This window comes from Lithobates pipiens, unplaced genomic scaffold (genome assembly GCF_037356315.1).
Source record: "Lithobates pipiens isolate NorthernLeopardFrog02 unplaced genomic scaffold, aLitPip1_a1.2 Scaffold_25, whole genome shotgun sequence".
NCBI lineage: Eukaryota > Metazoa > Chordata > Amphibia > Anura > Ranidae > Lithobates > Lithobates pipiens.
In genome coordinates, this window is record NW_027507787.1 from 85,915,211 (window position 1) to 85,928,185 (window position 12,975).

General features: G+C 42.2%; 1 protein-coding gene across 1 annotated transcript in view; it reads left to right on the plus strand.

Annotated features, from left to right (window-relative positions):
* LOC143930356 (membrane-spanning 4-domains subfamily A member 4A-like) overlaps positions 1–12,975 on the plus strand; it is a 431,861-nt gene that overhangs the window by 391,583 nt on the left and 27,303 nt on the right. The window contains exon 5 of the mRNA XM_077454620.1: positions 10,355–10,525. Coding sequence (XP_077310746.1) covers positions 10,355–10,525 — 171 coding nt within the window. The remainder of the gene's footprint in view (positions 1–10,354; positions 10,526–12,975) is intronic.

Consider the following 12,975-nt stretch of genomic DNA (forward strand, 5'->3'; position numbering starts at 1 on the left):
TATATATACTGCGATTGCTGATGTTTTTTTAGATGGCTCTTATCATCATTCAAAGAAATGAAAGAAACACTGTATATTAAAACATGTGTTGTATATTTAAACTGCATGGGGAGCGGATGTTTTCTCTGTGCAGAAGATCCACATCCTGACGGCTGGCACTATCCCCTTGTATCCGATAGGTTGGAGGGTTTGGGAGGAGTGATTGGTTAGGTGCTAGCTAGAGGGCGGGATTAATTGATGTTTTAACCCAGGACGCCACGCCATTAAGCCATGCCCCTTTGATAAAGTCGTAGTGACGAAACCGGTCAGGGATTGGCTTCACGGCGACCGGAAGTGACGCCTTTGCACGCTGAGACCCGGACAAACACAGCTATGGAATAGAAGCCCTGCTGCGAGCTAAATATCGGTTCAGGTATTTGCTGGATTAGTGCAATAAATAACTCAAATGGAGAAGGGCTGGCGGACATTACCGTATGCTACCTGGCTGTGCGATCTGCTGTGGGATCCGCTGTTCTTGGTATTTTTAACTGTGTAACGATTCATTGGCTATGTTAAGTGCCTACTGCATTTGCCAAATAAGAAACTGTTTTGAATGAGAATAAATTGAAATATAAAGGATCTACTCGATGTGGAGCTTATTTATTTATTTATTTTTCTTATGTGCTGCTGCTATTACTGACTAACGGAGGTATAAATTTGGAGTGGAAGCGTGGGTTCAACACCATCTTCTGTTTATTACTGGAGGATGGAAATGCAAATCAGATGCGACTGTGCTGACAGTTGGAGTAAGGCTCATTATATTTGAATCTCTGGTGAGTTTAACCCCCTGTGGGAGTGTGGAGCACCGTGTGGAGGAGTTTGTGTGAAGTGCACTTATTTTCCATCTATACCCACTTTAGTCACCCACTACGGCCCTTTTATGGACTAGTTTACCTTCTCAGCTTCTGCTTTGCTTTGAGCATAGGAATTGTTTGATTAATTTCTAGCAACAGCGATTGGTCGATTTCACTTACTCTTGTTCATGTGTTTTTGGCATTTTTATGTGATATACGTTACTGTATATTCCTTTGCTGAACGAATTGGGTCGGGTAATGTTTCCACAAATTTTTTCACCTGGTTATACCTCCATGCATCAAGTTTCCACGGTTCTGTGTCACCTAATAGATTCTGAAAAGTGCAGATTTTTCCTTTTTCTACTATATCCTTTACTTGTACCTCTTTTTTTATCCAGTTTCCCCCAACCTCCCTCATCCCGGGTGCAAAAAACATTATCCTTTAAATAAATTAGTGGGGAATTATATTTCCATTTTTTTTGTGCATGTATCCTATCCCATATATTCAATGCAGTATAGGTGATTTCATGTGTGTCCGGTCCTAATTCCCTAAAATTTTCCATACTATGTGACCCAAATGTGTCCTACTCATACTAAAATCTATACCCCTCAATCTTTTTTCGCTATTCTTTCTTGTCCATTCTACTAAACGTGACACTACTACCGCAAAATAATATTTTTTTAAAGTCGGGGGCAGCCAGGCCTCCTTTTTTTTATTTAAACACAAAACGGCACTTGAAATGTGTGGTCTTTTATTCTGCCATCTATATCTAGAGATGATACCTTTTAAAGTTGTAAAAAAAGATTGTGGCATCTTTAATGGGAGCATTTGAAATTTATAGAGGATTTTGGGAGCTATCATCATTTTTATCGCATTTATACGGCCAAACCACGAGAGTGTGGATAATGACATTTTTTTTTTTTTTTCCAAAATTTTTTTTTATTTTCAGTATAACAAGATACAGAGAATTACAACTTCATTACATGGATGCTTCTTAAAAAGAAAAAGAAGGTGGATAGTCAGCAAGTTGTTTCTCAAGTAACAGACAATTCAGATGCAACATAGGACATATAACTGAGACAATGGGATTCATCTGATATAAAATAAAGAACATTTACATTTACGAACCGCATATAAATCTAACTAAGACCGAATCTTGAGCTTTAGTAACCTATATGGTAATATCGATATCTCAGTTTACTGAAGTGGATATAGGCCATGTGGAACCTGGCTGTGTGGGAGATATGGAAGGGGGAGGGGCCATAAAGAGATAAAGGGAGTGGAGTAGGGGATGGGACAGGGATACGGATAAATGCTATAACACTCGTCTCACAATATTGATCAACAGATTGTATTATTATGGTTATCAGCTTGTTAAAGCTTGAAATGTATCAGAGGTTATGAATACCTGCCAAGGAGTCCACTTAGAACCAAATTTAGCCGGCGCATGACATTTTTTTAACTTCTCTTCTAATCTCATCTAAGAGCGGGATATCATTTATTAAATACATTTTGCTCAGAGTATCTGTTAATCTAATCCCCAAGTACTTTATGTCCTATTTCCAAATAAAGTGGAATTCTTTCCCTAATCTCTCTTTTTCTATCTTATTTATATTAATATTCAGTATTTCCGACTTCATGGGGTTTATTTTAAGATTTGAGAGATCTCCATATTTTTCCAAAACTTGGGGAGCGATGTCCTAGGATGCGAAATGAAGAATAACACATCATCGGCAAAAGCTGCCAATTTATGTTCTTCTTGATCCACTCTTCTTATTCCCCTTATGTTCACACTATTCCTTATATGGGCCAATAAAGGTTCAAGTGTCAATATGAACAATAAGGGGGACAAGGGGCAACCCTGCCTTGTTCCATTTCTCATCCTGAACGGAGAGGATAAGTGCCCGTTCACCTTCACCCTTGTTTGGGGACACCTATACAATACTTTGATCCAACTTATCATCCTGGGTCCTATCCCCATCTCCTCCAGTACTTTCCACATAAAGCCCCAGTCTACCCTGTCGAAAGCTTTTTCAGCATCAATTGACAGGAATAGACTGGGGCTTCCTTCATTCTTGGCTGCCTGTATTAGCATCAAGGCCCAGACTCCATTGTCCCGGCCCTCCCTACCTGATACAAAACCTACCTGGTCTGGGTGAACCAATGCATTAATCCTCTCTTTCAATCTATTTGCTAATACACTGGCAAAGAGTTTAGTGTCTGCATTTAATAATGCAATAGGCCTATAGCTAGAGCACAAACTATCATCTTTCCCATTCTTTAATATTAATGTTATTGAGGCAAGCAACGCCTCTGTCCCCATGTCGCATTCTTTGCCTACTTGGTTCCAGAATTTACATAACCTGGGGAACAGGATGTCTTTAAACTTTTTTAAATATAGAGTTGCATACCCATCTGGACCCGGGCTTTTGCCCGGGGGGGATTTTTTCAACACATGATATATTTCTTCCTCGGTTATTGGCCTATCCATAAACTCCCTATCAAACTGTGCTCAATAAACTCCCGTATCTTTGCATCCCCATTCCATCCTTCCACGTTCTGTCTTTCCTGACTTCCCTTCTTTATAGTATACAGGGCCTCATAATAGTTCCTAAACTCTTGTGCTATCTCTTTAGTAGTATATATAAAGTCCCCAACCCTATTCTGAATCTTCTCTTTTCTGCTTCACCGTCCTAGCGAGCTTCTTACCAGACTTATTTCCCCATAGATATTGATTCCGCGGTATCCTATATATCTCTTTCCTGGCCATATTTTCCATGTCTTTTAATTCCTCTCTTTTACCGACGAAAGCCTGGAAGATTACCTGTGAGCCCCCCCCCCCCCCCCCCCCTGCTTTTTATGTTGTATTTCTAACCCACGGATTTCTTCCATAAGAATTTTAATATTCATTTCACTTCCCCTTTTTTTCCTGGCCCCTATGGAGATAAGGATCCCCCTTATATACGCCTTATGCGCTTCCCAGAGGAGATAAGCTGTCACTTCACTATTATCACTATTCATAAAATAAACTTCTATCTCCTTCCGTATTTCGGCTTCTACCTCTGCATCTAATAATAAACTTTCATTCAGTCGCCACGTAAACAGTGTCCTATGGATCCCCGGAATCCTCATCTCCATAGTGACTGGAGCATGGTCAGATACAGACATTATTTCAAATTAACCGCCCCTAACTCCTCCAGTATTTTATGATCTACAAAAAAATAGTCCAGCCTTGAGTACATCCCATGCACCGGGGAAAAGAAGGTATAATCCCTATCTCCATCATGTTTAACCCTCCATGCATCCATTAATTGGATTTGATGCAATTTATCTTTTATCCTTTTTATTTGTTCCTTACTCATCCCCTGTGCACGTGACGTACTGTCCAGCTTAGGGTCTAATCCAAAATTTAAATCTCCTGCCATGATGACCCTCCCTACCCTAAATTCCTTCAATATAGTCAACATTCTATTTAGAAAACGGGCAGGGTTCTTATTTGGACTGTATACATTAACCAGTGTAAATAGCGCATCTCCCAATTGACCATTAATGAACATATAGCGTCCTTCTGGATCAATCTTTCTAACTAAGACCTTAAATTTAATCCTTTCTGAGAACCCAATTGCCACCCCCTTTGCACCTCTTATTGTGAAGTGGCTGTAGAACCAAGTGGGGTACTCTTTTGAATATATTTTAATATTTGTATAGTGAGTTAAGTGAGTCTCTTGTAAAAATATTACATCTACAGATCGCTGTTTGATTTCTTTAAGGATTTTAAGTCTCTTCCCATACGATCCTAGGCCCCTCACGTTGTCATAAATTTTATTTCCATTTTATACCTGGTTCCACAGTGAGTCCCACTCTTAACCAATTGGGATCCCCATCCACTCCTATCCAACCTCTCAATCCACATAATAATCTGGGTTACGTGCATGTCCCCCCCTCCCCCGCCTCCCACCCCACCATTCCCCCCACCTCCCACCCCCCCATCTCGACCTTACCGGTCCTATATTTCACGTTAGGCATGTTATCTAATGCCGACAGAGATACCTACCCCAGAGGGTGGGGCTCGGACCATACCGACTTGTAATTCAGGCTCTGCTGGACTCACCCTATAAAACAGAAGGAGTCCATAAGTGCATCACTGTCTTTTCTTTTCTTTTTTCTTTTCCTTTCCTTCTCTTGGACATTTCTTCCACCTCCCACTTATCCTTCAATAATCTCCATGTTTTCAGCCCACATCTCCCCCCTCCTCCAAAAAAAACCACAAGGAGGGGAGGGAGGGGGAGACTGGCCCACATGAATGAACATCTCCCGCCTACACACTCACCCACCTTATAAGATTTCAAAAATTTACTTTTTATTATTCCCTCTCCCTACTCCCCACCCAGCACACTAGGGACCGTGATTTCCAGATTTCTGCAAAACTCATCTAGCTCATCCATAGGTTTCAACCTGAACAACCTCCCTTCTTTAAATACCACTAAGGCTGACGGAAATCCCCAACTGTACAGTGGTGTGAAAAAGTGTTTGCCCCCTTCCTCATTTTCCTGTTCCTTTGCATGTTTGTCACACTTAAGTGTTTCAGAACATCAAACCAATTTTAACAATAGTCAAGGACAACACAAATAAACACAAAATGCAATTTGTAAATGAAGGTGTGTATTATTAAAGGTGAAAAAAAATCCAAACCATCATGGCCCTGTGTGAAAAAGTGATTGCCCCCCTTGTTAAAACATACTATAATTGTGGTTGTCCACACCTGAGTTTAATTTCTCTAGCCACACCCAGGCCTGATTATTGCCACACCTGTTCACAATCAAGGCATCACTTAAATAGGAGCTGCTTGACACAGTAAGGTCCACCAGAAGATCCTTAAAAGCTACACATCATGCCGAGACCCAAAGAAATTCAGGAACAATTGAGAAAGAAAGTAATTGAGATCTGTCAGTCTGGAAAGGGTTATAAAGCCATTTCCAAAGCTTTGGGAATCCAGCGAACCACAGTGAGAGCCATTATCCACAAATGGCGAAGACATGGAACAGTGGTGAACCTTCCCAGGAGTGGCCGGCCGCCCAAAATTACCCCAAGAGCGCAGCGACGACTCATCCAAGAGGTCACAAAAGACCCCACAACAACGTCCAAGGAACTGCAGGCCTCACTTGCCTCAGTTAAGGTCAGCGTTCATGCCTCCACCACCAGGAAAAGACTGGGCAAAAATGGCCTGCATGGCAGAGTTCCAAGGAGAAAACCACTGCTGAGCAAAAAGAACATCAAAGCTCGTCTCAATTTCTCCACAACACATCTTGATGATCCCCAAGACTTTTGGGACAACATTCTGTGGACCGATGAGACAAAAGTGGAACTCTTTGGAAGGTGTGTGTCCAAGTATATCTGGCGTAGAAGGAACACTGCATTTCATAAAAAGAACATTATACCAACAGTAAAATATGGTGGTGGTAGTGTGATGGTCTGGGGCTGTTTTGCTGCTTCAGGACCTGGAAGACTTGCCGTGATAAAAGGAACTATGAATTCTGCTGTCTACCAAGAGATCCTGAAGGAGAATGTCCGACCATCTGTTCGTGTACTCAAGCTGAAACGAACTTAGGTTCTGCAGCAGGACAATGATCCTAAACACACCAGCAAGTCCAGCACCGAATGGCTGAAGAAAAACAAAATGAAGACTTTGGAGTGGCCTAGCCAAAGTCCTGACCTGAATCCTATTGAGATGTTGTGGTATGACCTTAAAAAGGCAGTTCATGCTCGAAAACCCTCTAATGTAACTGAATTAGGACAATCCTGCAAAGATGAGTGGGCCAAAATTCCTCCAGGACGCTGTAAAAGCCTCATTGCACGTTATCGCAAACGCTTGGTTGCAGTTGTTGCTGCTAAGGGTGGCCCAACCAGTTATTAGGTTTAGGGGGCAATCACTTTTTCACACAGGGCCATGATGGTTTGGATTTTTTTCACCTTTAATAATAAACACCTTCATTTACAAATTGCATTTTGTGTTTACTTGTGTTGTCCTTGACTATTGTTTAAATTGGTTTGATGTTCCGAAAGACTTAAGTGTGACAAACATGCAAAGGAACAGGAAATGAGGAAGGGGGCAAACACTTTTTCACACCACTGTATTTCAAATTGGCAGTCCTCAATTGCCCAAAAAGGGGCTTTAATCTCCTTCTCCATGACAAAGTTTCTGCCGATAAGTCCGAAAAGACTTGTATTTTAGTTCCATCATATTGTAAAGATGTGACCCCTCTAAGTTTGGTACAGATTTTATGTTTATCTTCAAATGTGTGGAACTTCACTATAACGTCCCGGGGTATGTCCTCTCTCAATCCAGGGGGTTTCCTAATTCTATGGGCTCGGTCTATTCTTAAATCCTCTCCATCCCCCCTCCCCATTAGTGGCTGGAAAATCCTTTTTATTTTCCTCATCAGATCTTCTCCCTGCTGTTCTGGGATTGATCTAATATGCAAATTTTGGTGCCTACTATGGTTTTCCTGTCCCTCCAATGTATATAGAATGTCCTTTTTGCTTTCTCTGTAACACCTCCACTTGGTTTTTCTTATGCTTGTATTTCTGACTTTTCCTCTATTTCTTCCACTCTCCTTAGCAGGTGGGACATGTCGCTTCTGACGTTATTGATTTCCAGCTTAATAGCGGCTTCTAAATTGCTGAACATTTTCAACATTTCTGACTTTGTCGGTAGCTGTGCCATCTTCCTCTTTTCTCCTATATCCTCTGGCTCTACCCGAGCTCCCGCATCCTCCATCTCAAATTCTTCCCGGGCTTGATTTTCCTGCTCTATCCTTTGTTTCTCTAACTCTCTCTTTTTTTCTTTTGTGGTTAGTTTTTTTTTTCCATCCCTGGGCTCCTTGAGTTGCCCTCCTTGAGGTATTTCTGGATTGAACTCGTGTTTAAGGTTTCACGCTGATTCTTGGAGTCCGTCCCCCTCTGTGCTCGGCCCTTCATATTGATTTATTACTCCTGATACTGTTTATATTTATTCCATTGACCTTTCACCCGCCTACCCATTTCTAGGGGTGGAACATCTTTAGTTCAATCTGAACCCCCTCTTTAGTAATAATGAGGAAAGCCACTCGCAATATAATACAGTAATTAATAAGCTGTGATTTACTCGCAGGCTAAACACCAGATGGTACTTTAGGACAGGTATCACCGATCTTCAAATTTCATCGTTACCATTTCAGCTATATTTTTTAACAGCACTTTTATACCTTTCAGCGCCCACACTTTCTTAGTTGGAGTACTGCATCAGTTCAAAATCACTCAAGGTACCCTCCCATAACCTGCTGTTTTTCTCTCTGATGTAGAAGTAAATATACCTCTCGAGTATTACTGTTTACAGTCCAACTGATTTTCTATCTCTTCACAGCATGCAATAAAAATGCAGGTATAAATAGTCTCTCATAAGTATCAGGGTGTTACTCATCCCCTGTTCACTTTATACATATTTACCACAGAAACATCACAGTTCAATTCAACCACCTATGTCCTTTTTTTTTTTTTTAAAGACAGAACTTTGGAAAGGTGAAATCGCATAGGTAGGATGGGATAAAAAGGGGTAGGATGGCAAGGCTGGCCTCACTTGTTAAATTTACAATTAAACAGTCTCTAAATGCCCACACATATTATTATTTTTTATAATCACCACTCCTCCTGAGGCCAGCGAGCACAACAAGACAACCAGACAGTCAATTCACAGCCACCTTAAATTCCAGGTCTCCAAATCTCTTACCCACCCAGGATATATGGATGAAGAGGACAGCAGACTCCGCTGCTTGGATGGATGGATGGATGAATGGATGGAAGGGTTGCGCTGGATGAACTGCCTCTTCTACAGCTTTTCAGTTGCTCAGACGCCTACTTTGTTGCTGCACATCGCATGCAGGGGCAGGGGCACACCATACTCAGCTCCCAGACCCATCATACGCCCAGATCAGCAGGGAAGGAAGGCAGGGGGGGGTCTGCATGGCGGTCGAGGGGGGGTTAAAGGCGATCAGCGATCCGGCGGTCAGTGGTAACACGTGGGGACTACCCAGGCAGAGAATAAGTCAGTGCTTTCCAGGCTCTCAACCCGCTCAGCCGCTTCTCCAGCATGCCGCTCGCCTCCGCCTGTCAGCTCTCTCCACACAGCCCTCTTGCTCTCCCAGAGCCACACTCACTCGGCTTGTTCGGCATCGCCTGGCCCTTCCCCTCTATCTCAGAGCGGCGTGTCACGTCCGCACACCGCCCTGCATTTCTCTGTTGTTGTGCAGATTCCTGTTCTTAGCTGATAGGAGTGGCACTCGGTGTGGTCTTCTGCTGCTGTAGCCCATCTGCTTCAAGGTTTGATGTGTTGTGCGTTCAGAGACAGTATTCTGCATACCTTGGTTGTAACAAGTGGTTATTTAAGTTACTGTTGCCTTTCTGTCATCTGGAACCAGTCTGCTCATTCTCCTCTGACATCCAAAAGGCATTCTCGTCCACACAACTGCAGCTCACTGGATATTTTCTCTTTTTCGGACCATTCTCTGTAAACCCTACAGATGGTTGTGTGTGAAAAGTAGATCAGCAGTTTTTGAAACACTAAGACCAGCCCGTCTGGCACCAACAAACATGCCACCTTCAAAGGTATGGTACTTAAATCCCTTTTCTTCCCCATTCTGATCCTCAGTTTGAACTTCACCATATCTAGATGCCAAAATGTATTGAGTTGCTTCCATGTGATTGGCTGATTAGCAATTTGTGTTACCGAAGCAATTGAACAGGTGTACCTAATAAAGTGGTCCGGGAGTGTATATGTAAATATAACCAAATATAATTTATGAATAGGTATAATAAATAAGTTCACTATGATGAATAGTGATGAAAATAAACAATTGTTCCATCCATTAGTATGTGAACATCCTTCACCAAAGATTCAAAGGTTTACACCAACAATCGTGCACTTTCTTCCACCAAAAGTGAGACTACGCACACATCGCATGAAGGTGCTGCCAAAGAATGAAGTAGCAATACAAGCACAATCTGAGATCCCCACATCAATCCACTCAGTGGGTCTGGCAACTTTTAAATCCTCTTCTCTCATTGGGGGCAGTATATGCACTCACAAGACCCATAAAAACACTGCCACTGACCCGACCAGTGTGGGGGCGTGGCGGCGTGGCGTCACCCTCTATGCTCCGCCCAACGCTTTTCCGGCACCTGCTCATCCTCAGGGACCTCCCAGACTGACAATGCTGCTGTCCAAAGGTATTGCTTCATCCAGAGTGTAGGCACTCTAAAATATAAAATGTGTTCCTGGCTAGATCATCAGGTGAAAACACAGGGGGAAAATGACAAAAAAAAAGAAAACAAATGCAGCCACCACATCTAATGATTTGTAAACTGTGATATATTACATTTTTGGTTTTGGGTTTAATACCGCTTTAACACTTTGCAAATGTTATAAATAAGACTGTTTATGGTATTGTTGTATCATTGATTTATTCTTCCTGATTTCACTTTACAGATCAAAGGTTCTCTGTCTCTGAACATCATTAGCTCCATTTTCAGCATGGTAGCTGTGATATTAAATATTGTCGATTTGGCAACCCTGCGGTGCTACAGATACAATTACTATTACTCTAATGGATACTATCATAATGACTATGAAGCTCAGAGGCAATGCGAAAATAAACTTGTAAGTCTTATTCTGGTCATTATATAAATAGAATATCAAGTGTTTTATATATGTTTAATTTCTTTAATACATTAATCACTAAAAATATGTATACTGTCTCAAATAATATCATACTATACTATAAAAAGGGGCAAGGTTGGATATCATACGAATAATATAAAATCTTAATGCAGTTTTTCTTTGTTTCTGTTATGAAATTTTTCCAAGCTATATTCTGCTACATTTCTTTGGTGAAAATAACCCAAATCAGTGTATATTATTTAGCCTGTAGGAAAGTTATACGGTATATACCATAGCTTATAGACTCTATATCTGAAAATTGATCAATCCCGATGTACTGATTCATTTCTTGAGGCCCGAAAATGCCAGGAAAGTACAAATATCCCTCAAATGGCTCCTTTTTGGAAAGTAGACCGCCCAAGGTATTTAACCACTTCAATACAGGGCACTTAAACACCTTCCTGCCCAGACCAATTTTGAGCTTTCAGCGCTGTCGCACTTTGAATGACAATTGCGCGGTCATGCTACACTGTACCCAAATGAAATTTTTATCATTTTTTTCCCACAAATAGAGCTTTCTTTTGGTGGTATTTGATCACCTCTACGGTTTTTATTTTTTGCGCTACAAATAAAAGAATACCGAAAATTTTGAAAAAAAAAATGTTTTTTTTTGTTTCAGTTTCAAAACTTTGTAAATAAGTACGTTTTCTCCTTCACTGATGGGCACTGATGGGGCTACACTGATGGGCACTGAAAAGGCGGCACTGATGGGCACTGATGTGGCACCAATGTAGTGGCACTGATAGGTGGCACTGATGGGCGACACGGACGGACACTGATAGGTGGCACAAATTGGCACTGATAGCTGGTACGGATGGGCGGCATGGATGGGCGGCACAGATGGGCATAGATAGGCGGCACAGATGGGCATGGATGGGCATGGATAGGCGGCACAGGTGGGCACTGATAGGCGGCACAGGTGGGCACTGATAGGTGGCACAGGTGGGCACACATAGGCGGCACAGGTGAGCACACATAGGCGGCATTGGTGCTATATCCTATAGTAATGGATGCCAATCAGTGCCAAACAATAATGCATGCCAAGAAGTGATGCCCATTGTGGGCACTGATTGGCATCCATTATGGGCACTGATTGGCACCCATTGTACTGACTGGCATCCCTGGTGGTCTAGGGAGGATTACCTTTTCCCTGGTGGTCTGGTGGCGTCCCTGGTGGTCCAGTGTGGGCTGTGCTGATAATCGATCAGCACAGACCCCCCCTGTCAGAGGAGCAGCCGATCGGCTCTCCTCTACTCGCGTCTGACAGACGCGAGTGAGGGAAAGCCGATCACCGGCTCTTCCCATTTACACTGTGATCAGCCGTGATTGGACACGGCTGATCACGTGGTAAAGAGTCTCCGTCGGAGACTCTTTACCGAGATCGTAGTTGGCGGGTGTCAGACTGACACCCCGCAACAACGATCGCCGCGATGCGTGCCCCCCGGGGGCGCGCAGCGGCTCATAATCCTGATCACGTCATATGACGTCCGGTCAGGATTATGAAACCACTTTGCTGCCGTCAATTGCCTATAGGGCGGGCGGCAAGTGGTTAATAAGAATCATGGGAAGTTTTTTTGAAGTTGTATTTTTAATTTTTTTTGTCGCAATTTTTTGGATAATGAAGAAATTTCATTTTTTTTATTGTCAGCAGTGCAGTACAGCATGATCATAAAACTGGTGGGGTCGTGATCAGGGACACTGACTGGGGACAGTATAAGTAAAAAAGATATATATTATATATTTTTTATTTTTAAAAAATATTTTCTTCTTTTTTATTCCATTCCTTTTTTTTTTTAAATACAGTGACCAGAGCAATTTAGACACACTATGATTGCATATAACTATGAATTTTACAGTTATAATCAACCATTTTTTCAGTTCAAACTATTCATTCAGTGTTTACTATTGTGATTAGCTGTAATTGGCCACAGCTAATCCCATGGTACAGGTGGGCTGTGACTGCCCCTGCTTGTACCATTTGATCACTGTGACCAATCACGGAGCTCATCACAATAGTACACACAAATCAAAGCCTGTCATTGAGTACAATGGGATATGTTGTGATTGGCCACAGGGATCCCATGGTACCGGCAGCAGGCCAATACACTGATCTGTCATCTGCTGTGTCTGGACACAGCGGGTGACAGATCGTGCCAGAGCGTGGCCTGTGGGGCTCACATGAGGTGCGATCATGGGAGGACATCACATGATGTCCTCCCAGGATAATAGGGATCCCAAAAAAAATATAAAAAAGTAAAAAGAAAGAACTCCGTGCTATGAGTGAAACTTAAAAAATATAACAAAAAGCTGCTCCCCTCAAAGTGCTTGGTGAGCAGACTTTGAGCTTGTGGGGGGTGTATAAAAATAAGGGGTCGCTAATAGTTGATGAG